Here is a 24,460-nt window from a genome sequence, read left to right as displayed (position 1 = left end):
ACCGTAGTTGGCAGTTATTGTAAACCTTGTGTATGTTGGAATTATCAAGTTTGTTCCTAATTTGGCTTTTGGAACATCAGCACTCACTTATGATGGTAGATTCACTAAAATTTGGCACTCACTTAAGTAAAAAAAAAAGTGAAATATCTTCTTAAAAAAAGAAAAAGACCTTTAAATAATAAAAAATTCACACATTCCTGCGGTGGGATGGACTGTCATGGAAATATGACAGAATGCAGTGAGCAATATATATTCAGTGCTTTTTTAGCTTCAATTAGGGCTGTATCTAGATGTCTGCTGCATGTATATGGTTGTCTACTGAAATGGTGCCCCTTGTACAAACACATATCATCTCTTATACAAACTCCCATAAACCTCTATATTTGGGTTGAGCACTAAATAATGCAAATATTGTACATTATAAGCATTATTAGATCTACCAACAAGGTATATAATGCTAATCGATACTTATCCTGAAAGAAATTGGCATTTTTAAAATTAGTTCTATTCGTTTTGTTGCCCCAAAAAAACTTGCTGCCTCAGGTTGCCTGGCAGGACTCGGTGTAGCTTTCTGGGGTAGTCTCACTTTAGAGTCACCAGTGGTTCCACAACAAGCACCAGGCTGCAATTCTCACTCCATTGCATTCCCACCCATTTGTAAAACCCTTCTTAAAGGCTTATTTAGTAACATGATGCAAATGGTTTAAATACCCAATATACCTACCAATCTGATGTTAGCTTTGATCAGTGTGGTGCAAGTTAAGGGGCCCATACATCAGCAATCAATTGGGCCAATTATGTCTTTTGCAGATGACTTTGTAACAAAATCTGCAATGTATGGGATTCACCGAGCGCCCATTTCGACCCAAAAATTATCGGAATTGGTGAATCAGATGTCCAACATGTTGGCTCTCACAAACCAGTCGGTGCTGTAGATTGCCAGTGTATTGCTGTAGATTGCCAGTGTATAGACCGTTTTTCCCGGTAGAACAATTTTCTTTACATGTGACTAGTAATAGGACGACCCTTTGAGATGAAGATGATGTTATAATCCTGGCGGTAGAAATGCCAGCGCTAAGATTGCTGGCGCCGGAATCCCGACAGCAGTCAGAAACCCAGCGCCAGCATCCACCGCTGAGATCCCGGAGGTTAAGTATTGGTTAGGGGGAGGGTTAGGGTTAGGCACTAGGTCAGGGATGGGGAACCTAAGGCCCCCAGGATCATTTGATCTGTCCCTCAGAGCTTTTTTCTGCTAGCCTCATCTGGCTAGCAGGATGCCTAGACTGGCACCCTGCAACCAGAATCTATGCAGCAGTGCTGCCTGGAGCGCCCTTAGGACACTTCAGATGATCACAACGCTACCCTTACAGCTCCCCAGAGTATCCTCAGGATGCTCCGGGTATTGCTGTAATCACTGGTGATTGTGACCCCGCCCCCGTGTGACATCACACGGAGGGGGCGTGGCCTGCAATGGGCTTGCAAATAATATTATATATATCAAAATGGCCCTCTGCAGAAAAAAGGTTCCCCACCCCTGAACTAGGTGAAGGGTCCGGGTTAGGCTGGGATAGGTTTAGGGTACATGGAGGAGTGTTAGGTTTAGGCTATGGGTCAGAGGGTTAGGTTTAGGCTGTGGGGAGGGAGGCTTAGATTTAGGTTTAGGGCTAGATACTTACCTCTAGGTGTCGGCCATTCTGTACCCAACCCTTAAGATGATGCATGGACACTTTCACGATTCGCAGGTCCGATCTATGTATGAAAAAGATTTGCAAATCACTGTAAAATATCGGCTATGTATGGGCGCATATTAGTGGATTGGAGAATCGCTAAATTGGGGGAAAAAACGCAGAATCAGTGATTCGGGTTTTTTTGATTGCTGATGTATAACCAGCATTAGATCAATGAAAGCGATTGTCTGATTGGCTGCGATTTGCTGACCGGTAACGATCACACTGCGCGCTTAGATGCTTTATTGGGACACTGTGTAGTTTTAAACTCATTAGGTGGCATATCGGCACCATAAGCTGTCACGACGTTGAGTAGTAAGTATAAAATGTCACCGCCAACCAGGATCAATTTGTCCACAAGATGATTTTAATCTGCGCTGTTAGCGGACGCCTGTCAGCACCTATTGCCTTTCTCACTATTAATGCAAAGAAAACACTGGATGGGAATAAGCGAGCGGAATGATTTAAATAACTGACAGGAATTAATCATTATCCTTAGACATTGGTGGTGTAATAAGCGTGATCTCAGTGTGGGGTACTGAGTGCCATTCACTCCTGCTTCATTTAAGAAAACATAATATTGTTGGCAGCGTAACCTGGCCAGAAATGTTTTCATTTGTTACTCTGCTTTCATTCTATTTATGTTACAGTCTAGGGGTTATTCTTACGTTTCTCTGGCCAAAAAAAAGTGCCATGTTTCACCACTGGGGAGTACGAGGCGGCAGATGTGAGGTTCACTGCTCGGCTTGAGTCTGCTCCCGCTGCCCTCCATCAACGCTTCACTCTTACTGGCTTGCCAAGTCACATGGTTCAATCAAGAGGGGAATGAGAGGCCAAATAATGGATGCAAAGGGGCATATTTGGGCATTTATTTGGAGGAATAAAATAGAACACTAGCTGAGTGGTCAGTACCTATTTTTCCAAGTAGACAACTACAATATATATATATATATACATTGCCAGTGTATCGGGCCCAGGCTTCCCTGTGGGGGATGCAGCCACACCCCTTCCTCTAGGTAAAGAAAGCCCTGGTACTTGAAATGGGTTGTGGCTATGCCCCCACACACTTGACATCCACCCAGTACTAAGCCCCGGTCCGACTTCCTAGCACAGGGATTGGGAACCTCAGGCCCGGGGGCCGTATAAGTCCCCTGGAATCATTTGGTCTGGCCCTCAGAGCTTTTTTATGCTAGCCTCATTTGGCTAGCAGGGTGCCTATAATGGCTACCTTCAGCCAGAATCTATGCAGCAGTGCCGCCTACAGCGTCCTTAGGACGCTTCAGATGGTCACACCGCTGCCCTTACAGCTCCCCGGAGCATCCTCAGGATGCTCCGGGCATTGCTGTAATCACCAGCGATTGTGGCCCTGCCCCTGTGTGACATCACACAGAGGGGGAGTGGCCTGCACCGGGCACCGCAAATAATATTATATATATCAAAGTGGCTCTCGGCAGAAAAAAGTTTCCCCACCCATGTCCTAGCACATTATATTTTTCAATGTATTAGTAAGTGTTGGACACAGGAAACGCTTAGAATAAAAAAAATAAAAAGATTTATAAATGTAGATTAATTCACATTTTTTTTTCCCCTCTTTTAGTCAGATTTTCATTGTTTTTTTTTTTCCTTTACAGATGTAAATATTGTGACCGATCTTTCAGCATCTCCTCCAACCTTCAGCGGCATGTACGGAACATACACAACAAAGAGAAACCGTTCAAATGTCACTTGTGTAATAGATGCTTCGGGCAGCAGACCAACCTGGACCGACACCTTAAAAAACATGAACATGAAAATGTTCCAGGTAAAGTGACAGACTATGACAAAACTGCACAAACACAACACATAAGATAGTAATTATATAGAAAAGAGACACATGGCAGTACACAAAATAAAACTCTTGTTTCTCAGTGTTGGGTTTGTGTAACTTTGGCTACGTGGCTTTGTCTACCTGTGTCCCAGGCAGCGCTTGGTGCTGGAGACCATCGGACCTATCTGCATAACTTTACACCACCAATTATTTCACCTAGGCAGTCTCAGGGGGGATATATTTCATTGTGATGTGCCCCCAGGCATTAACCCGCTGTCTGAGTGCACACTTGTCTATCGCAATAGTCCTGCTTCACTAATCGTCCTGCTCATCTCTAGGGTGTAATGGACGGTATGCAGTCGGGATGCCGACTGCCTAAATGCAGAATGTCGGCATCCTGACTGTCTAACCCCGGCAAGGGTCTAATGACAGGCGTCAGGAATTTAGATGCCTGTCATTTTACCAACACTGGGAGCCCGATGCCCGGCATACCGATCGGAGGGAATCCGGGTGCAGACAGCCACGTGAGGGGGGGGTTGTGCTAGGTTAGGGGCTCTCGGGGGAGACTTAGGGTTAGGCAGCCCCCTGGGAGGGTTAGGCAACCCCCCAGGAGCCTTATGTTTAGGCTGTGGGGAATGGGGGGGTTAGATTTAGGCACTTAGAGGGGGGGTTAGGGTTAGGCACTTAGAGGGGGGTTAGGGTTAGGCACTTAGAGGGGGGTTATGGTTAGGCACTTGGGGGGGAGGTTAGGGTTAGGCACCCCTAAAGGAGGGTTAGGGTAGGGAATTAGGTTAGCGGTACTTACCTAATTAGCAATCGGGATCTTCACCTCTGCCGGGCTTCCGCTGTCGGGATTTGAACCACCGGCTGTGCGGCCAACGGTAAATCCTACCGATCCCTAATGGACAATTAGCGGAATGACTAGCAGCTTTGCCCAAGAGCAGGCAAATTCCCACCTCACTGTCCAAAGGTAAAATGCCATACATAGCTGTCTGCTTCATGCCTGAGAAGGCACAATAATCCTGGATTGACCTAAAATAAGGACTATCCCACAGGATCTTCAACCGTCCCACTAGTTCCTAACCTTAACTCTCCCCCTGGTGCTTAACCCTCCCCCAAGTGCCTAACCCTCCCCCAAGTGCCTAAAAACGTAACCCTAACTGCCCCCTAGTTCCTAACCATCCCCTCCGGAAGCCTAACCCTAACTTACCCCCAAGTGTATAACTCTAACTTTAAATGTTGAAAATAAATGTGTCAACCATTTGTGTGTTGACCTTGTAATCCTGTCGACCATCTGGTGTCGACCTATTGCCTGTCGATCTTGACATTGTCGATCTTCCATCCGGATACTCTGTAACCAGCAGTCCTGTGTATGATCAGAAGGCTAGGACAAATTTTACAAGCTTTGCTTGAGATACCTCCATAATCTATAATATACTTTTCTGGTAGTAATAGTGAGCATGAAGATTATAAAACAACATGTGCAGGAAAAGTGGGCAAACAATATATAAGTGTCATTAAACTTGAAGTACAGGATTTACAGGCAACTTTTGCTGATTCTTAGTGACATATGATAGCAAAATGTTAAATACATTCTCACTGTTCTTCATAAAGACTGCTCCGTTATTTGACCCCTCTCCCTAACTTGTTCCGATCTCTCTGTCTTCTGTCAGTGAGTCAGCACTCAGGAGTAATTGGAAATCACCATGGAACTAGTGTTTCGTCCCCTAACTCGGAATCAGAAAACCATGCACTTTTAGACGAGAAAGAAGATTCCTATTTCTCGGAAATCCGAAACTTTATTGCAAATAGCGAGTTGAATCAAACTTCAAGTTTAGCAGAAAAAAGGTAATAAAAAAAATAAAAATTTTTGGTCCCTGTAAAAATGTAATCTGTTATGAGATGAGATGCTGCCTTGGTTCCCAGCATTACTTCATTTCCTCAGTGATTCAAAAATATTTTGGCACGGTGAAACCGTGAATAAATAATGAGACACTATGAGAACTGTATTATATCACTGTATCTCGTACGGGGGGTGGCTGGATCATTGTGTTAAATCAGGCAATATGCACTTCAGTATGAAATGTGATGTTCGCTGATGATAAGTTAAATGAAAGCGGACCCCGCTGCTCCGAGCCAGCTGCACTGAAATATGCTGCCAGTTCTACGCAACGCTTCCTTAGTCTGGAACTGGAGACCACCAGGTGCAAACTATAAATCAAATAATGGGAATTAGCTATTCCTAAAAAAAAAAAAAAGTATTATTCTTCACGGAAACGTTGTGATCTTCCTAAATTGAAGATCAAAGACTGTTGTTGTCATTTACATTAATGGTTTTCCATTAATAGAGTTCAGAATTTGGAACTTTGCTGGCATTTTCCTTTTTAGGGGTTTAATGTGCAAACAAACAGCCCAAAAGGGGTATATTTACTAAAGTGCGGGTTTTAAAAAGTGGAGATGTTGCCTATAGCAACCAATCAGATTCTACGTATCATTTATCTAGCACCTTCTAGAAGATAATAGGTAGAATCTGATTGGTTGCTATGGGCAACAACTCCACTTTTAAAAACCTACATTTTAGTAAATATACCTCTAAGGGTCTATTATGCAAAAATAGCCTACACATTATTTGTAATGGCTTGCTATATACATACTCTAGAAGACTGTATCTAGTGCTTGCAGTCATTACCAGCATGACATCGGTTGAGCCCAGGTACTGAGAGAGAAACTTTTGCAGAAGCTCCCCGGAGTATCCACAGGATGCTCCGTGCATTGCTGTAATCACCGGGGATTGTGGCCATGCTCCCATGTGACATCACGCGGAGGGGGCGTGGCCTGCACCGGGCCCATGAATAATGTTTCATATACTGTATATCAAAATATCCTTCGGCAGAAAAAAGGTTCCCCACCCCTGCTATAGAGGAACTGACCGTGCTGGCAGCCCAGCCTCGGGGGACAGCCCAGCATCTCCAGCGATGCTGATTTGCCCCCAGAGTGAAGTAATCGGGATCCCCTGTGAGACCACACCCCTTTTTTAGACCACACCCCTTTTCAGAAGCTGATGCGCCTCCCCCGCGCAGGGATAGTCAGATTGCGCACCCGGTGTCATCAGACCTGGTGACGCCTCTGGGTGTAGCTGCGCCATCTTGGGGGTGTGGTTACGCTTCTTTGCTAGGTTCATTTACTTTAAAACCACCCCCACTCTTCTCTCATGCCCCTGCTTGCAGCTCCTGCCCTCGTCAGTGGACCATCTGTGGGCATCATTGGGTTTAAATGTAGTAGCGTAATTGCTTTTCTGGCAAATTTGTTGAAAGGGGCCAACGTCGTTGTCAGAATGATGCGGGGCAGTGAGGACCAGCCATAGGCCTAGGGAAGATAGCAGGAGCTCCTGTACAGTGTATAAAGAAATCCATTACAGATTTAGGCCCCGATTTACTCACGAGTTTTATCACCAAAACGAGTGTATGATAAATGGTGCTCCAGCCAATCAGCTCCCAACTGTCACTTTTCTAACACTTGACAGTTGGGAGCTGATTGGCTGGGTCCGTTTATATTTGCAACATAGACTTTTTGCGGCTTTACTTAACCCCTAAAATGAGCCTTTTCTTTTACACTCCTTGGTTGAGAAATGGTTAACAGATGTTCCTGTCTTGAGTTTCGTGCCCCGCAATGCGTCACACGCGGAAGAATGAACCGTAATGACAGAACCTCTGAAATGACGCCGTAAGATGTAACGGAAACCCAATCCATGAAGATATTTTGTTTATGCAATAAGTTGAGAGGTGCGGGTCGCTGGAGCGCACTCAGTCATTTTAGATGAAAACATATCGCTCGAGAAAGAAAAAAAAAAATTGCATGATGAATTCCAGATTAAAATACTATACATGAGCGCAAAGGGACCAAATCTTTTGTGTGCGTATAAATTGAAAATTACCATCCGTTACAAAGTGGTACAGCTGAATCCCAGCAGAATTCTGCACAATTAATCAATGGCAGATGTTTCGGTGCAGCCGCTAATAGGTAGACTCTTTGACTGTTCCAGTTACTTCTCTGTTTGATCCACTGTTGGCTTGCCTTTAAATAGGTGAATTTATTGCTTTAATAGCATATGACGCTGTTTCCCAACACAGTGTTTGCTAGGAATAGATTCTGTGGGAATACGTTTTGCACGTCAACAGGCTTAAAATAAATCCTGATATCATAAAAACAGTGACAATGTTATGATAGTACATTCATATTTATTTACTTGTGCACATTGGGTGGAAGGGAGGGCGTGATGTGACAGAGGCTCGTGATTGGATGGTAATGTGGCAAACCAGTCACACACCCCTTACAAGCCCCACCCACTTTGACATTTTGAAATTGATTTAAAGGATCACAGTCCTTTTAAGAGATATCTGTTACTGCACCTCACTATGGGGGTCTATGTACTAAGCCTTAAAGAGAGATAAAGTGGACGGAGATAAAGTACCAACCAATCAGCTCCTGTCATTTTTTCAAACACAGGGCCTGATTCAGCAAGGATCGCATGCTATCGCATATACGCAGTTCCGCTGCGAAATGATGCAAATGTCTGCGATCACAATTCTACCGCAGCACAACATAAAGACGCCCACGTCCCTTTACTCACATCCGTAATACCTTGCAAGTCTGCGAAAACATCGGTACCATCGAGTGCCATCGGAGCCTCACGCACAATTAAGGCAGGTCAGACCTTACCCGGAAATTGCTAAACTTCCTGTACGCAGCTAGGGCTCATGCTGCGTATGCCGACGCTGCGGCTAATTTATGCACGACCCTGTAACGGCGCTGAAATGCACTGGCAAGCCTGCGTTTCTCCAAAACCGTCACCACCCCCAAACGGTACTTGCTGTCAGTCACTCTGCGATGGGTCTGCAGTTCCGATCGCAGTGGTTGGTTCGCGCACTGCGATGCATGCGCAGATGGCAACAATCGGCCGGGTGTGTGCGTTTTTGCACTCGTGAACCTTGCTGAATCAGGCCCACAGTCTGTAAAGTGACAGCTGATTGGTCAGTACTTTATCTCAGTCCACTTTCACTCTCTCCAAGGCTTAGTACATAGGGCCAGATTCAGACCCGCTCGCTAGGCTGCATTCGCACGCAGCCTGCTGATGTTTGCAATCTGCTTGTGCATCGCAATGCACGTGCGCGAACTAGTCCATGCAATCGGGAAGCGTCCGCTCGCTGCACATAGCTAGCTCGCTAGAATGAGTGACAGGACATGCCGTTTGTGGGTGGTGACAGGGGATGGTGGTTGATGGAAACGGGGGAATGGTGGTGGGAACGCAGGCGTGCCTGAGCATCTTAACGCCGTTTCAGAGGCGTGCATAATTAAGATGCAGCGTCATAGTACACGTCACCTGGCTGTTTTAGAAACTGAAGCGCTCGCAGTGCTTGCGATAGGGTATGGTGAACCACAAGTGCTGCGTTCGCTTCCGATGTTACTCGATGGTACCGATGATTGCAGACACTTCTCGGCGATGACGTGGGAAAGTGGGTGTCTTAAGACAGGCTGGTGGGCGTCTAAATACACACCGCGATCGCACGTCAAGACATAGTGGGTGTGCTAGTGCCTTGCCGCAGGATTTGTATACTTTGGCTGCGTGCGAACGCATCTAGCGAGCGGGTCTGAATCGAGCCCATAGACCTTAAAATGTTGCCACTGTATAAATGCTAATAAGTTGCTATAAATTCTCTTGCTATTAGAATTGGGGCTCAGTAATAACCATAGGTAGATCCCCTATTCCCACGTCACAGGTCCCCCGTGTTCTTATTTATTATGCTTTGTATTAGCACTCTGTTTTGGGCTTGCTTCGTTTGTGCAGACATTAAACAAAAAATAAGAATTGTGATTTATTTAATAGATTTGTGATGGGCACAAGCACGCTGTGTGGCAGCGGGTAGCCACCTGGCCAATCGGATGTATGCTTGGTATTTTATGAACCGGACTAGAATAACGAGAAGTAGAATGTCAGCGATTGCTATGGGTTACAGTAGATGGGTGCGCTATGTTACTTAATAACCTCTGTATAGTATGGCTTACATTATGAGAGATGGTTAGCAAAGTACAGCTCGCTTTCTCCCTTGCCAGCCATTACTCAGAGAGTGTCATCAGACCCTTGGATTCCTTAGCAAATCAATAGAAAACCGGCAAGGACAAAGTGCTTCTATTAGCGAAATACCAGACACCTATATTCCAATGTAAATGAATGCAATATGCCATTACTCCAGGGGTCTTTCTGGATTTGGAGCCTGTTCGACAAATGTCACATGCTGGGAATTTATATTGCTGTTTATTGCTCTGTCAACTTTTCCAAAGTTTAAGAACTTCTTTATTGAATTTAAAACAATCACAAAATACCTCTGCAGTCCTGACGTCATAGTCCCCTTCTGTGCTGATTGGCTACGATTTTATTACCATGTGTAAATGTTCTCATACATTTGATGTTATAAATATATATGATGTGAGTTGCTGCTACAAGCGGTTGTACTGAGATTACTAGGCTGGAAAAACACAACATTGAATATCTGTTCATTAAAACACACTGAACAGTTATAAAAGGGCATGCCAACCTTCAGATTACTTTCATTTATTTACTTCAACATGCCCTCCTTCAACTTTTACTACATATATAGCATATACTTGGGCAGAGTTGTTTATAGTCATAACAACACGACACAAAGCTGTTACCGAGATATAGCACTGTCAGAATAACACAACAAACGACTCTCCCAGATGTTATAACTACATTTATGAAAGACACAGAAGGAAGACATTCGGCCAAATCGCCAAACATCACTTACAGACCAACGGGGCAGATTCACTAAAGCTTCTAAAAGAGAAAGGTTGGGGTGTTGCCATCAGCAACCAAACAGATTGTAGATCTCATATGTGTAGTATAGTATACAAAATATCTAGGATCTGATTGGCTGTTACACATCCACTTTTCCTGTTTAGTAGCTTTGGTAGTTTTATCCATAAGAGTAATCTGGAGGTAGGAACCCACTTTGAACGAGGAGTATTTCTAACAAAGGGCAAATGTGCAGTAACCTATAGCCCTCGGCATTAGACTGGTTGTTGTAGTGCAAGTTAGATTCCGAGTTGTTGCTATGAGTGTTCACTCACCCTCACTCCAGTATATAAGTAAATAATTGTCTCTAGCTTTCAGTTTGCAGGCAGCATGTATGACAGAGTCGCCACCTCAGCTAGGACAAACGGGAGCACTGAAAATAAAACTACCTTCTAAACCCCGCATTCATCATTAATTGAGAAGGGGGAAGAGATTTAGAGAGTGTGAAGGATAAAAATGTTTGTGTGTGTGAATTGGGGACTGTAACTGGTCCAGACCATCATTAGGCTGGAATGAAGTGGCTGCTATATTACATGAAGGATATGGCATTAATCACAGTAAGAGTGATGTGACCGCTCTCTGGCTCTCCCTCTCCCAGCTGGGACCTCCAGCCAGACTTTGTTTATGCAGAAGTGTCTAAGGTGTAGGAGGTTTCCCTCACTATGCTAAAACTGTTTTTGTTTAGCTTATTCCCAGGCTCTTAGATTAAGGAGACTCTCTGTTGTGTTTGCAGCCATGTAAGAATACATGTTCGTTGGATGGGGCACGTGTCCTGTGTCATCCATTTACTTTTATATACTTCACTTGTTTGTTTATACCACTGAGTTGGGGTTGTGTTACATTGTTACAGCTGTGTCTCCGTTACTTGTGTAGGCAGTAGGTCTTTACCTCATAATCTTCTCTGAATGGAAACTATGGGACTAATGTAGGGGTGGGCAGTTGTAGAACTACACATTCCAGCATGCCCTGTCAGATTTGCTATTTAGCCATGCTAAAACTGTTGCAAGGCATGCTGGGATTTGTAGTTCAGCAATAGCTAGAGGGCGGGGGCCCACACCGCACACCCGGCACCCATATAATTATATTCACCCTCTCTAGAGTGGTACGGTGGCCATTTCCTTGGAGCTTTGCACATGCGCAGTATATGAGTCACCGGCAACATGGCGCGGGTGCCATGTTCCTGGAGACCTGGCCTTGCACAATAGGCCTTGGCACAATGCCAGAGTCTGCTGCACCGCAGAGAGGAATGGGGGCCCACACTGAATTTGCACACGGACCCCCTCCGCTCCTCGTACGCATCTTGTGATGCGTTCTTCCCCTATCTGTACGTTTGGTATGAAAACTGTCATCATCCAATCAGTGCACTTGTACTAGGTAGGTAAGATATGTTTGTAAACACAGGTGTGTTTAGGCTTCTGTCCAGCTCTGCACAGGCAGCAGTACCATCGGCACGCCCTCACTGGACATTGCCAGCGTGCGAATCCTCCTTAACAGCCCAGTTACGCCCCTTCAGTCGCAATCGGAGATGTGATCTGATAATGTCTACCTATCTACATCGCTCTTACCGGTGTTTGCTTGGTTCTAGATTATGCGCGGCGCGAGAAAAGGCAGGATTTGCTACGCAAATAGGCGTGCGTTAACTCTGATTCGTCCCCTACATAAGTAACGTTTCGGCTTATGCTGTCTGCACATTGTCAGTAAACTATGGCGGTATTGTACGCACAACCATATTCACATGCATATTTTTACTAATTAGCAATGCCAGCTACCCTATTTCTGATTTCTCTTGCCTACACACAAAGGAGGCAGCCACTGTGTGTCCTGAACCAGTATTCTTGCCCCAGTGATACCATATAAGTTCATAGCATATCGAATAGTGGTTCTGTCTACAACATCGCCACTTCCCCTGGGTGGAAGTGAGTGATAAATATCAACTCTAACTTCCAACCCAACAGTGCCCCCCAGTGGCAGTTTAACACCAAAATTGTAGAAGAATCTCTGCTTTTGCAATAAATTTATTTTTAAACCAAATAGAATTGTTTTCTCAAAGAGTAATTATACAAGAAAAAAAAAAAAAATAATATATATATATATATATATATATATATATATATATAGTTTCTGTATAATGTTCTTTTAAAATGTACTTACCTTAGAGGACAAATGTGAAAAAAATTAAATATTAATAAACAAACTAACATTGACTAATTGACTAATGTTAAAATAATTCAGGATAGCAAATGAACAAAAGCTCTAATGAAAGCATCTGTGCCACATTTTGCAGGTTATTCCCCACTGAATCCTCATTTGTGAGTTGTGTAAATAAACGGGGAGTAGTTCCTTTCAAATTCCCACACATACTGCAAATGTCGCCAGGACAGCTCGGAATAGAGGCTATCAAAATGACGTTTGTTTTCTGTCTGTCTAGGCGGGTGATAAATGGCATTCGGAGATGCTGACAGCAAGGGCTATTTAATCGCCAACCAATTTTTGTAGCTTGCATTGTTTATTCAACATAGCAGATGGGGAATTTTAACCGCTTGTAGACTGGAGGCCTGAAAGCAAAAATTTAATGACTAAATGTTGTTGCTAATGGGAGGGTAACTTTCTCCATAGCTGCCCGGTACAGTATTCATAATCATACACATCTACAATTTGTTCTCTTTGTGTACGTCACAAAAAAAAAAAAATTATATATATATAAAAATCTGTGTGCTGGTACTGCAGTTTAGTTAATTACACTTTTGGAACGCTATGAAAAGTACAGTATGTTTACTTATGATGGTTCTTGTTTGCATAATTAGACATGGTAACCATACAGTACAGTTATTACTAAAAGGGAATACATTGCTGAATACAAAACACTTGACACTTACGCATAACGTAGGGATTTTCTAGGTTAAACCATGCATTAATCGCAGACCCAGTGGGCCCAATTTTACAGATTTACAGACGAAACGCAACAACAGTTTGATTCTTTTTACCTCACTTCCTTATAATACATCGTCCAAGGGAATTCTTGCATCAGATGACTCCTATACCAAGGTGTGAATTTATAAATGGACAGAATTGTGTAACCTCCCCCCCCCCACACACACCTAGGCACTTGTTAACAGCAAAGAAAGGGGGCACTGGAATGCCACATTTAATTATTTAATTTGTGACCCGCGAAATTAGCCACTTTCTAGAAAACATGTGCAAACAATGACCCACAATTCCGTTTTGGAGTGCAAACAAAACGCTACCAAAAATTATAGTAACAAAATGTAGTTTCTAAAATGTGAGTGCCCCCAATGTTATCCCCTGCAAGGCTGTTGCTTGTGCATAGATGTGCTAATAAAACATACTAATGCAGTTTCTATCCAGAGCACTTTTGGGGAGTTATTACAATTACTGGCAAGGTCAGAGAGAACTTCTGATGCTCAGTTTGTTTTTCCAGCCCAAATGGGTTGCAGTTAGGGTTAGGCTGCGTCTGTAAGCTTAGCCGCTGCGACTGGTTAGTGTAGGGAACCAGCTACAGCCTTAGGCTAGGATTAGCGGTAGGCTGCTTTAGTGTTAGAGTTAGGGTCCTTTTGGGTAAGCCTTTGGATGCATTGCTATTCAAGCAATTACTAGAGATCAAATGAACCAAAAGTAATTATTCTAGACCCATGAAATTATTCAATAGTTGCGACGGCCATGTGCCCAATTCTTGTACAGCATCCTTCTCTATGTCTTGCCTATTAAAAGTAATTTGATATATATATTTAACAATGTAATAAAGATCCTTCACAAAACACTGCATAGCTGGCACCCTAAATTTAAATGCAATTTAATGGTTGGAACTTGAAATTGTGCAGGACGCCATCCTGACACCCAATCAAAGTTACCAGCAAGTCGTGGCACATGAGACTACAAGGCTGTTTCTCAACTGGGCCATAAATTCACAGACCTACACTCTTATCTAAAATGGCTCTGAAATTGCACAATATGTATGTTCTTGTCTGTCTCATTAATCACCAGTTTATAGAGTTTGTGTCTTGGGGAAGAGGGTGTGAAGGCATTAGGTTGCATACTTAAGAAATAAACTTCGTGTGGCATTTCCTGAAGGGAACTGGAGATCATTCAGCCTTTCCTGCTGTGGGATGAAGATAGACAAAAGGAATACATTTCAGACTGGCATCATGATTCCTGAGAGAGAATCAAATGTGGGCATTTATCATAAAGAATAACGGAGTGAAACAAGCTAAGACAAACACACCACTTATGTGTTTAGATTAAGTGACACGATCCAGAGGTACGAAAAGACCTTCCAGGAAAATGAGACTGAAACAGAAAAAAAAAAAAACTTACCGAAGATTGTATTTTTTATTTTTTTTTAGCTTTACAAAAGAACAGGCATGGTTGCATTCGTAAAATTATGTTTTCTCCCTTTTTTATGTACCTTTTTAAAATAAAAATTGACTATAATATGAAAGAGAAATGGGACTCTTGCAATGAGTTTGCATGCATGAGAGGTTTGAGGTCTTTTTGTGTTTTCACTTCTGTTTATGGGACCAATTTTGATATTGGGCCCATAGTTCTGTTTTCTGTAAATCTATTTGGTTTGTTATTTTTACTTTTTTTAAAAAATAAATAAAAATAAAATAAAGCTTCTGTTTAACGTAGGCTAATTTTGTTGTAAAAAGAATCGCACATTTCCCATTTTAAATCAGTTTTGTTTTGAATTCAGTTTTTGTTTCAACTGTGACCTCTATGTATTGATTTTCCAACCACGGATACACAGAATTCTGCATAAATCCTTTATACATCAAAACATAGTGGGCCAAATGTAATAGGGCGAGAGTCTAGAAAATGTGAGCGTTTGTCAGTAAATTCTCACACTATTACGTTGGTAGAGTTGCATTTTCAAAATTTGAAAACATCTGGGTGAGAGTTTAAATCATAACAGGTTTTTGATTCCTGAAAAAATGTGTTTGTATGTTTTTGGACTATCTTACATTGGCCGAGTTTAAAAAGTGTGAGAGTTTACACTCACATTTTCTAAACGCTCACCTTGTTACATTTGACCCATTATCAGAGACATGGTATGAATTTTAATATGTAAATGTGTAGATGATAATTAGTCGTCCCTCTTTATGAAGAATTTTAGGCATAGTGGACTAAAAAACATGGAAAATTTGTGTTTCATGACTGAATTAACTGATTCCCGTTCTGTGCTCTCCTTGAATATACAGACCAAAAAGTATCAGTTACTAACAAATTGTAAATATGCAGTAACCCAAATTAGAAATTGTGTTTTAATTTTCAAATGCACTACAGTAGCCCGAACAAAGCGGTTTGGTTACTGCACATGCCCACAAGTCAACAAATAATCTTGCTGTGTTGTAAGAAGTGTTCATTATCAATAAAGCTTATTTCCTCTTATTACCTCCATTTTTGGTATTTTAGAACAGAAAATCAGGATATCGATAGTAGTTCTAAGTGTTGTGGCCTAGGCAACCAGAAACCAGAAGATGTGGATGAAGATGACGATGAAGATCTTGAAGAAGACTATGAAGACGGAAGTCTCACAGGAAAGTCGCACGATGAGACCGTTTCTCCTACAATAGAGACACAGGAAGTATATGAGGAAGATGAGGAAGATGAAGAACCCACATCCCTCACTATGAGTTTCGATCACACCCGGAGGTCAGTTTTCTCTACGCTGCCTGCTGATGTCATTTTTAATCTCCATGATCCATTTCTGTGTTTCACTACCATCATACTGATACTGATGAAAAACAGACTGATAAGAACTTCAGTAGCCAATATACACTTTATCCTGATCAATATTTAAATAGGTTTTATTCACTCCAGGCTACGACTACATTTAACAACTTTCAACTCTATAATAATTTAAAGTTACATAATCAACAGTTTTTCATAAAGAGGGTGAATATATGTCCTACAAGTACATGCGTGTTCTAGAGCGTGATTTATTTCATGACAAGAGTTTTGGGGGGAAGATGGAATCATGACAAAATTGGTGTTATAAGCAGCCAATCGGTCATCCCCAGTTTTTAACTGGTCACATTTTTAAACTAACTTTAACCAACAAATGATAGCACTGGGGTGAGTTATACATTACATATGAATAGTTTGTCGGTAAACAGTATCAGCACACTTTAAATATAGACATAACTTTTTGTTATGTTGGCCAAATACATCCTGATTTGGTCTCCCCATTTCAGTTTTCCTTTGGACAGGTCAACAATTTTTTTTTTCTTGTAGAAAAGATATGGTTGAAATTGATTTGGATTGTTTTGTCTTCAGACACATAAATCTGCCGATTGACCGGGAGGGTTGTGATCAGTAGTCTACACTGTATGAGGCCCTCTGTTATTTGGTCATTCAGTTTAACTGTTGAACCATTGTTTTTGTGTTATTTGGCCCATTACCTGTCAAGTCAATTTTGCCATAGATCCAGCCAGCATGGGAATATCTGCCGTTTTTCTAGATTTGGAACATACAAGACCAATTGCTTGACACACTATTGATGATATAAAATGAGCTAAATACCTTAAACATTGCTAACATTGTCTACCACTCATTGTACTGTAGAACATACATCAATATGTAGAAGACGTTCTCATATTTTACTGTCTCAAGCATGTCTGTCTAATCCATTTAGAAGCTTCTCGCCTTTGGTTCTGTGACTGTCCTCTTCTGTGCATGTGTCCGTGTGTCTGTAAGCACCATTACATGTGCATGCATATAGCACCAAGATACTATAGCAAACTTGCAACATTGGCTAGCCTGAATGAAGGCCAGAGAAGCTAATGAAGGGTCATCCCCTTCCCCTCCCCTGGTCATTGGTACAGGTGTATTGAGGAGGAAGATGCCCGTCTGTTAGATGAGGAGCAGATTCCGAATTTTGGGAAGGGGCTGGACCTTCGAAAAACAGCAGAGGAAGCATTTGAAGTAAAAGATGTGTTTAATTCCGTCTTAGAATCTGAGACATTAAAAGAATCTCTGTACAGGCAGGCTAAAAACCAGGTAGGTACAGACCACAGAATTATTTCACATAGCTTGCTTCCCAAATAGTATTGAAGCAGTTTTCCATAGGGTTATATAATGTAACATGATTCACTAATGTATTGTGAAAAATAAATGTTATAATAACAACAAATAATGGGTAAATGCAATTCATTGGGTACTTTTTTATATCACACTTACAGAAATCAATATTTGACTTAAAAAATATATATATATATTTATATATATACAGTCAGGTGCATAAATATTGGGACATTGACAGAATTTTCATATTTCGGCCTCTATTCACCACCACAATGGCTTTGAAATGAAACAAGCAAGATGTGCTTTAACTGCAGACTTTCAGATTTCATTTGAGGGTAATTACATCCAAATCAGGTGAATGGTGTAGGAATTACAACGGTTTCTATATGTGCCTCCCACTTTTTAAGGGGCCAAAAGTAATGGCACAAACTAAACAATCCTGAATCTAACTTTCACTTTTTAATACTTTGTTGCAAACCTTTGCAGGCAATTACAGCCTGAAGTCTGGAACGCATAGACATCACCAGACGCTTGGGTTTCATCCCTGGTGATGCTCTGCCAGGCCTCTACTGCAAATGTCTTCAGTTCCTGCTTGTTCTTGGGGCATTTTCCCTTCAGTTTTGTCTTCATCAAGTGAAATGCATGCTCAATCAGATTCAGGTCAGGGGATTGACTTGGCCATTGCATAACATTCCTCTTTTTAGCCTTAAAAAACTCTTTTGTTGCTTTTGCAGTATGCTTCGGGTCATTGTCCATTTGCACTGTGAAGCGCCGTCCAATGAGTTCTTAAGCATTTGACTGAATATGAGCATATAATATTGCCCGAAACACTTCAGAATTCATTCTGCTGATTTTGTCAGCAGTCACATCATCAATAAATACAAAGGAACCAGTTCCATTGGCAGCCATACATGCCCACGCCATGACACTACCACCACCATGCTTCACTGATGAGGTGGTATGTTTTGGATCATGATCAGTTCCTTTCCTTCTCCATACTCTTCTCTTCCCATCACTCTGGTACAAGTTGATCTTTGTCTCATCTGTCATAGGATGTTGTTCCAGAACTTGTAATGGCTTTTTTAGATGTTGTTTGGCAAACTCTAATCTGGTCTTCCTGTTTTTGAGGCTCACCAATGGTTTACATCTTGTGGTGAACCCTCTATATTCAGTCTTGTGAAGTCTTCTCTTGATAGTTGACTTTGACACATATACACCTACATCCTGGAGCGTGTTCTTGATTTGGCCAACTGTTGTGAAAGGGTTTTTCTTCACCAGGGAAATAATTCTTCTGTCATCCACCACAGTTGTTTTCCGTTGTCTTACGGGTATTTTGGTGTTGCTGAGCTCTCCGGTGCGTTCTTTCTTTTTAAGAATGTTCCAAACAGTTGATTTGGCCACACCTAATGTTTTTGCTATCTCTCTGATGGGTTTGTTTTGATTTTTTAGCCTAATGATGGCTTGCTTCACTGATAGTGATAGCTCTTTGGATCTCATATTGAGAGTCGACAACAACTGATTGCAAATGTCACACCTAGAATCAACTCCAGACCTTTTACCTGCTTATAACGAGGGAATAGCCCACACCTGTCCATGAAATAGCTTTTGAGGTGATAGTCCCATTACTTTTGGCCCCTTAAAAAGTGGGAGGAACATATAGAAACTGTTGTAATTCCTACACCATTAACCTGATTTGGATGTAATTACCCTCAAATTAAATCTGAAAGTCTGCCGTTAAAGCACATCTTGTTTGTTTCATTTCAAAACCATTGTGGTGGTGAATAGAGGCCAAAATATGAAAACTCTGTCAATGTCCCAATATTTATGCACCTGACTGTATATATATATATATATATATATATATATATGTATATATAAATATATACGTTGCATCCAAGTTATGAAATACTGGACATAAATATGCATTTTCAAAATTTCGGCTAATGATGTCTGTGGAAAAAAATAGACAATTGCGCGACTAAATTTAAAAAAATAAATAAAATTTAGTTGGTAATTTAGTTGGTAGCTTATATTTAAAAAAAAAATACTGTGCTATTTTTTTTGCAGAATACAATCTGTTGTGAAAACACGGTAAATCCAGATTAATCTTACGTGATCAAATTCACCTGTAGATTCTTTTTCGTAGATTGTGTTTTCATTTTTTGCCTACCTTTCACAATTAACCATGAAATATATTAATTATGACAAACTTTTTACAAAGCCTCGGTAACATCGCAACATTTTTATAGACAGTCATACTTTGTTCTGCAACTTTATGGTGGTTGACGGGGAAATTTGTAGCTTTGTGTTGTCTTTTGTTTCAAAGCAAGCCATTTGCATGTCTCTGTTACATGTCTGCTAATTTTGCTCAATGTACTAACTGTTTATGTTTAATTGTATGAGAAACAAACCTGATTGTGTTATCAAAGGGAATGTAATAGGTACTTTTCTGACCTTTTAATATGAATGAAATGTATAAATACTACTACCACACTAACACATAATTCAATTATTTATTATCAATTTATTTTATTTTGCTATAGAGTGTTAGGGGTTATTTGTCAATGACCTTTTGTTATTGTTGGCCTTTGGAATAAGATTTGTGATTGTGGAATTTTTTTTACTAATTGTCATAATTGAAGTTAAAGTATAATGAAAACTGATTTGATTGGGCTATTTTCAGTAAAAAATAAGTATCAACAAGTTCTAGCACTAAATAATAATCAACCTTTTCAAAGTCCCTACCTACAAAAATAACATTATGATAAAATGTTACCTTTGAAGATTGAAACAATCATAAACAATAAGAGTTGAACCAACTCCAGGTATGTAGACATATATTTACGATTATTAGCCCTAGGCATGCTCCATGACCGATGATGCACAAAAGCAAGCAACTATGGGGCATTTCAAAGTCACATGCAGCTCAGTTTCATTTCCACTTCTGGCTGGGTGGGTGTAACTGGGCAGTAGTGGAATGTTCAGAACTAGGCTAAGTGTTCTGAGGGCGTGTCAATGGAGTTTAGGTAGAATTTCGGCCTTTGCAGAATTGAACATATGTAAAGGTCCGATTACGGACGCATCTCATGATAGCTGTTATTGAAGGCAGCTACATTGAACCAGCAGATGGCTGCCTTTTGTAGATGCGTACAACAGTATATTCAAGCAAATATCTGCATTTACTTCCGTGAACACAATGTGTCCGACTTGCGTGCAAGTTTGAATCGGTCTCACAATTCCCTTCAGAAACTAGTTTTAACAAAAACTTCTATATATATATATGTAATCTTAGAGGAACCACACACACTGTATCCAGGAATCACTGGGTGCAAGGTCACTTAATGTAAATATATATAATCCCCCAGATGTTTCCAAATGAGGAACGAACCAGAACTCCAATTTTCAATGCAAAAATGGCAAAAACAATTTAATGTGCCATTAAGGAAGCCATAAAAAAAGCTAGGTTGTCAGGATAGCATATTCAGTACTTATCGTCAGACATTCAAACCATGAGTCTGGAAATTCATATCTAGTGCCTAGTCCCGACAGCCATTTCGGTATAACCCTTTTTCGAGAGGCAGCATCCGGATGCTGCCTCTTGAAAAAGGGTTATACTGAAACGGCTGTGTTCATAAAACAAAGCATAATATCACAATATTCTGGCCATTACTTACAATAATTCGTGACCATATAAAAACCAGAAATATAATTAAACAAAACATTGGAGCCCCAGTGCCTCATTGAGACCCCGAGGGGAACAGTGAGTCTAATGCGATGATTCATTGTGTTTCACATTGCAACAATTTACGTGCTCGATCGCCTCCCCAAGTTAAAGGGGGTATGTGATCAATAATTCTGTACTTAAGAGAAGACAGAGTATGTTTAGCTGTGGTGAAATGCCTCGCCACCGGCTGCTCGCTGGTACCCGTAGATAGGGCTGCCAGGATCATCGAGCGGTGTTGTGCCATGTACTCTCTCAGTGTGCACTTGGTTTTGCCAATATAAACCTTCGAACAGGGACATGTGATGGCATAAACAATAAATCTACTGATACATGACGATGCCATATATTATATTTCACACATGTATATGACAAAACACAGAACCAATTTGCAAAGTTCTACACATAGTGCAGTTGGAGCATCTGAAACAGATAGTCTCTTCAATTTTTTCCTCTGCAATAGCAGGACATTAATTCTGAATTATGTAGAGGTTTGAGATCTTTATCTGAGGTAATAATGAGCCATAAGGATTTTGCCTGGTGTTTAATGGTGGTACGTGTGTGTGTGTGTGTGTGTGTGTGTGTGTGTATATATATATATATATATATATATATATATATATATATATATATATAGTATATATCTATTTCATTTTGAATTCTAAAATAGGACTAGATGAATTACTATACCCAATCTATAATACAGAAGAGAAACTGAACCAAATTAAGTACTAAATGCAACAATATATAGTATGTTTTCAGATGTTTGGTGTATCACTTAATTTTTTTCTTCATACACCAAACCTCAGCCAATATCATTTATAGTGTTACATTTATGGGCAAATTCAATCAGGTGCATTTTTGTGAGCATTACAGTAGGCTGATTCTGTTTGCATCTCCATAGGCTGTGAACAGAATCTGCCTACAGAAATGAATGTGCAGAAGCGATTCTGCAGCTTATTGAATCAGTCCATTAATACTCCATTTTATACAACTCCAATTGCACCTCCTTCCTTTCTTGTTATTTTTTTATTTTTAAGTAAGAGGGGTGGCAGCATTTGAAACTGCAAAAAAACTCTTAAATATTTTCTAATAATTTTGGCAAATGTCAAGACCACACCTTTCTCTTCAATCATAATATATGATGACCATAATGTTACAAACCAAAAAAAAAAATCAAATTAGAAAAAGTCTTTAGTGGTCAATACCAACGGAATAAGGAGAGGTTCTCCGAAGACCCTCAACCAAACCTCGGCAAAATTATAGTCGTTCCTACTATTCATATATTCATATGCACAAAAGTACAAAGTTACAAAATATAAAAGAGGGTAGTTTGGTTTGTTGAAGAAGTGCAAGGATTTTTAGATATAATAATAAAACTTATAAACAATTTGGATATTACACTAAGCATAAATATAATTTCCCCTTTTGCCAGCCATACCATGGGGCCTACTATTTAATCCCTGGCAACTCCAAAAAGCCATGAGAAGCCAATTTCCAGGATAGATTTACTCAGCTTTCTAGAATTTCTAGCATTTAGGACTAAAATTATTTTCCCATATGGTTTCCTTACCACCTTTATTTTACCTTTTTATTTGTTTATTGTAGTATTTAAAATTGCTTCTTCATTGTTTATGTTTCTGCATTCATATATTTTATCCTTCCGCAGGCTTATGCAATGATGTTGTCCCTCTCTGAGAATACTTCTCTACATCCTTCTTCCCATAACTCCCTGGATGCCTGGTTGAACATGGCTGGTGCAGCATCAGAATCAGGGGCTTTTAACCCTATGAACCATTTGTAAAAATACAAATAACAAATACAAACAATGTTACAATATCAACCTTTTCAATGCAGAAGATAGCTTGAAGGCATCAAGAGGTCGTTAGGAAGTAAACTTGGTGTTTCCTGCGACTTTTGCAACTGTTTAATCAACTTTTGTTCATTTTTTTCGTAAGTCCTCTCAAAAGGTTCTCTTGTCCATGAAATAGGCCAGACTAACGGCACACTTTCAGCACATCCATCCAATTGTCTTTTGTGAATGATCAAACAGGCATGCATAATATATGCATTTAAAACCACTAGAAATATTTTACTCCTCAAACATATAAAATGTAAAACCCATAGGATGGGTGGAAACGTTCATGGTGCTGTACAAAATTACTTTGTAAGAAGGTGTAACATTGGCCATTTGTGTATCAACTAGACCCCATTAATGCGACCTTGGAGACAGACTTGTTAAGCAAAAGTTCACCCTATGTGCCTGACATTCAGTGACTGTAAGAAAACAGTTATGTATCTTTAGATCTAGTCAATGGATGATTTCAATGGCAAAATTCAATTAATTCAAAACTAATAGGTCTGCACACATTTCAGTACAATGACCATATGTTTAAAAAAAAATGTGATTAATATGTATCCTGATGATAGAGGGTAACAACTGTTATACATTTGAATATTGTATACAAAAATTGAAATAAAAAACTCTAAAATGGGAAATTTGTAATGTTTAATATTAAAAAGTCCATTAATAATTCACATGTTTCAGGGAGTAAGCCAAAATAGTAAAATAAAACAACCTATACGGTTTGCAAAATAAATTGGATGGTAAATGTGTATTGTTTAAGACATCCATTTTCATCACAATATATAACTATATCAATACAGTTTGTAATTGACTGTTTGCCACACACAAATTCAGAGACATTCCCAGAATGCCACTGTTTCATACAAAGTGAAAATATATTATTTAAACTACAATTGTTAATGGACTTTAAAGGTAGTCAGTTAAACTGCAAGAGTTTCAATCAGAATACCTGCACAGAGACCACTGTTGTCTTCTGAAGAAGTTTATCTCCATGCCAGAGTATCTTAAACCATTTTTGAGAGGACAGTATCCACAAAGAAACTTTTTGATTGGAGTATTTAATGGACAAAAATATACATTTGAGGTGCATAAGGTTTTAAGCCTTTTTCTGATGTAGCTTGAAATATTTAAAGCTGCTTATATAGACATTTTTACTATCCTAATGATTTTGAAAACTCAATATTTACAATTCATTCCTCTTAGTAGAATACTTGTTTTGGTGGAGAAAAATTTAATATTTCCATTCTGTTATATTTTAAATTATTCTGTAACGGGGCCAAATAAAAGTAATAAAAAATTAAAAATATAGTAATTTGAAGTAAAAAAATAATAATAATCTGTATATATGTTGTAATTTGCCCCTCTGATTTGTTTTTCTTATTTTTCTTTGATAACAGTATTTTTTGCATTAGATTTCATTATTGTG

General features: G+C 40.2%; 1 protein-coding gene across 6 annotated transcripts in view; it reads left to right on the top strand.

The window, feature by feature from the left end:
• Positions 1–24,253, top strand: part of PRDM16 (PR/SET domain 16) — a 696,909-nt gene extending 672,656 nt beyond the window's left edge. For 5 of the 6 annotated variants that reach the window (XM_088452606.1, XM_088452604.1, XM_088452603.1 and 2 more), the window contains 5 exons: positions 3,359–3,528; positions 5,208–5,382; positions 15,836–16,075; positions 17,248–17,422; positions 22,837–24,253. In XM_088452606.1, the coding sequence (XP_088308732.1) occupies positions 3,359–3,528; positions 5,208–5,382; positions 15,836–16,075; positions 17,248–17,422; positions 22,837–22,971 (895 nt within the window). In that variant the 3' untranslated portion in view covers positions 22,972–24,253. The remainder of the gene's footprint in view (positions 1–3,358; positions 3,529–5,207; positions 5,383–15,835; positions 16,076–17,247; positions 17,423–22,836) is intronic. The other variant, XM_088452607.1, reaches the window with a different exon arrangement.
• Positions 24,254–24,460: the final 207 nt, after the last annotated feature.

The sequence above is a fragment of the Taudactylus pleione genome, unplaced genomic scaffold (genome assembly GCF_031769625.1).
Source record: "Taudactylus pleione unplaced genomic scaffold, aTauple2 ptg000554l, whole genome shotgun sequence".
NCBI classification, from domain to species: domain Eukaryota; kingdom Metazoa; phylum Chordata; class Amphibia; order Anura; family Myobatrachidae; genus Taudactylus; species Taudactylus pleione.
Note: the sequence above shows the minus strand (reverse complement) of the source record. Positions and strands in the feature narration are given on the sequence as shown.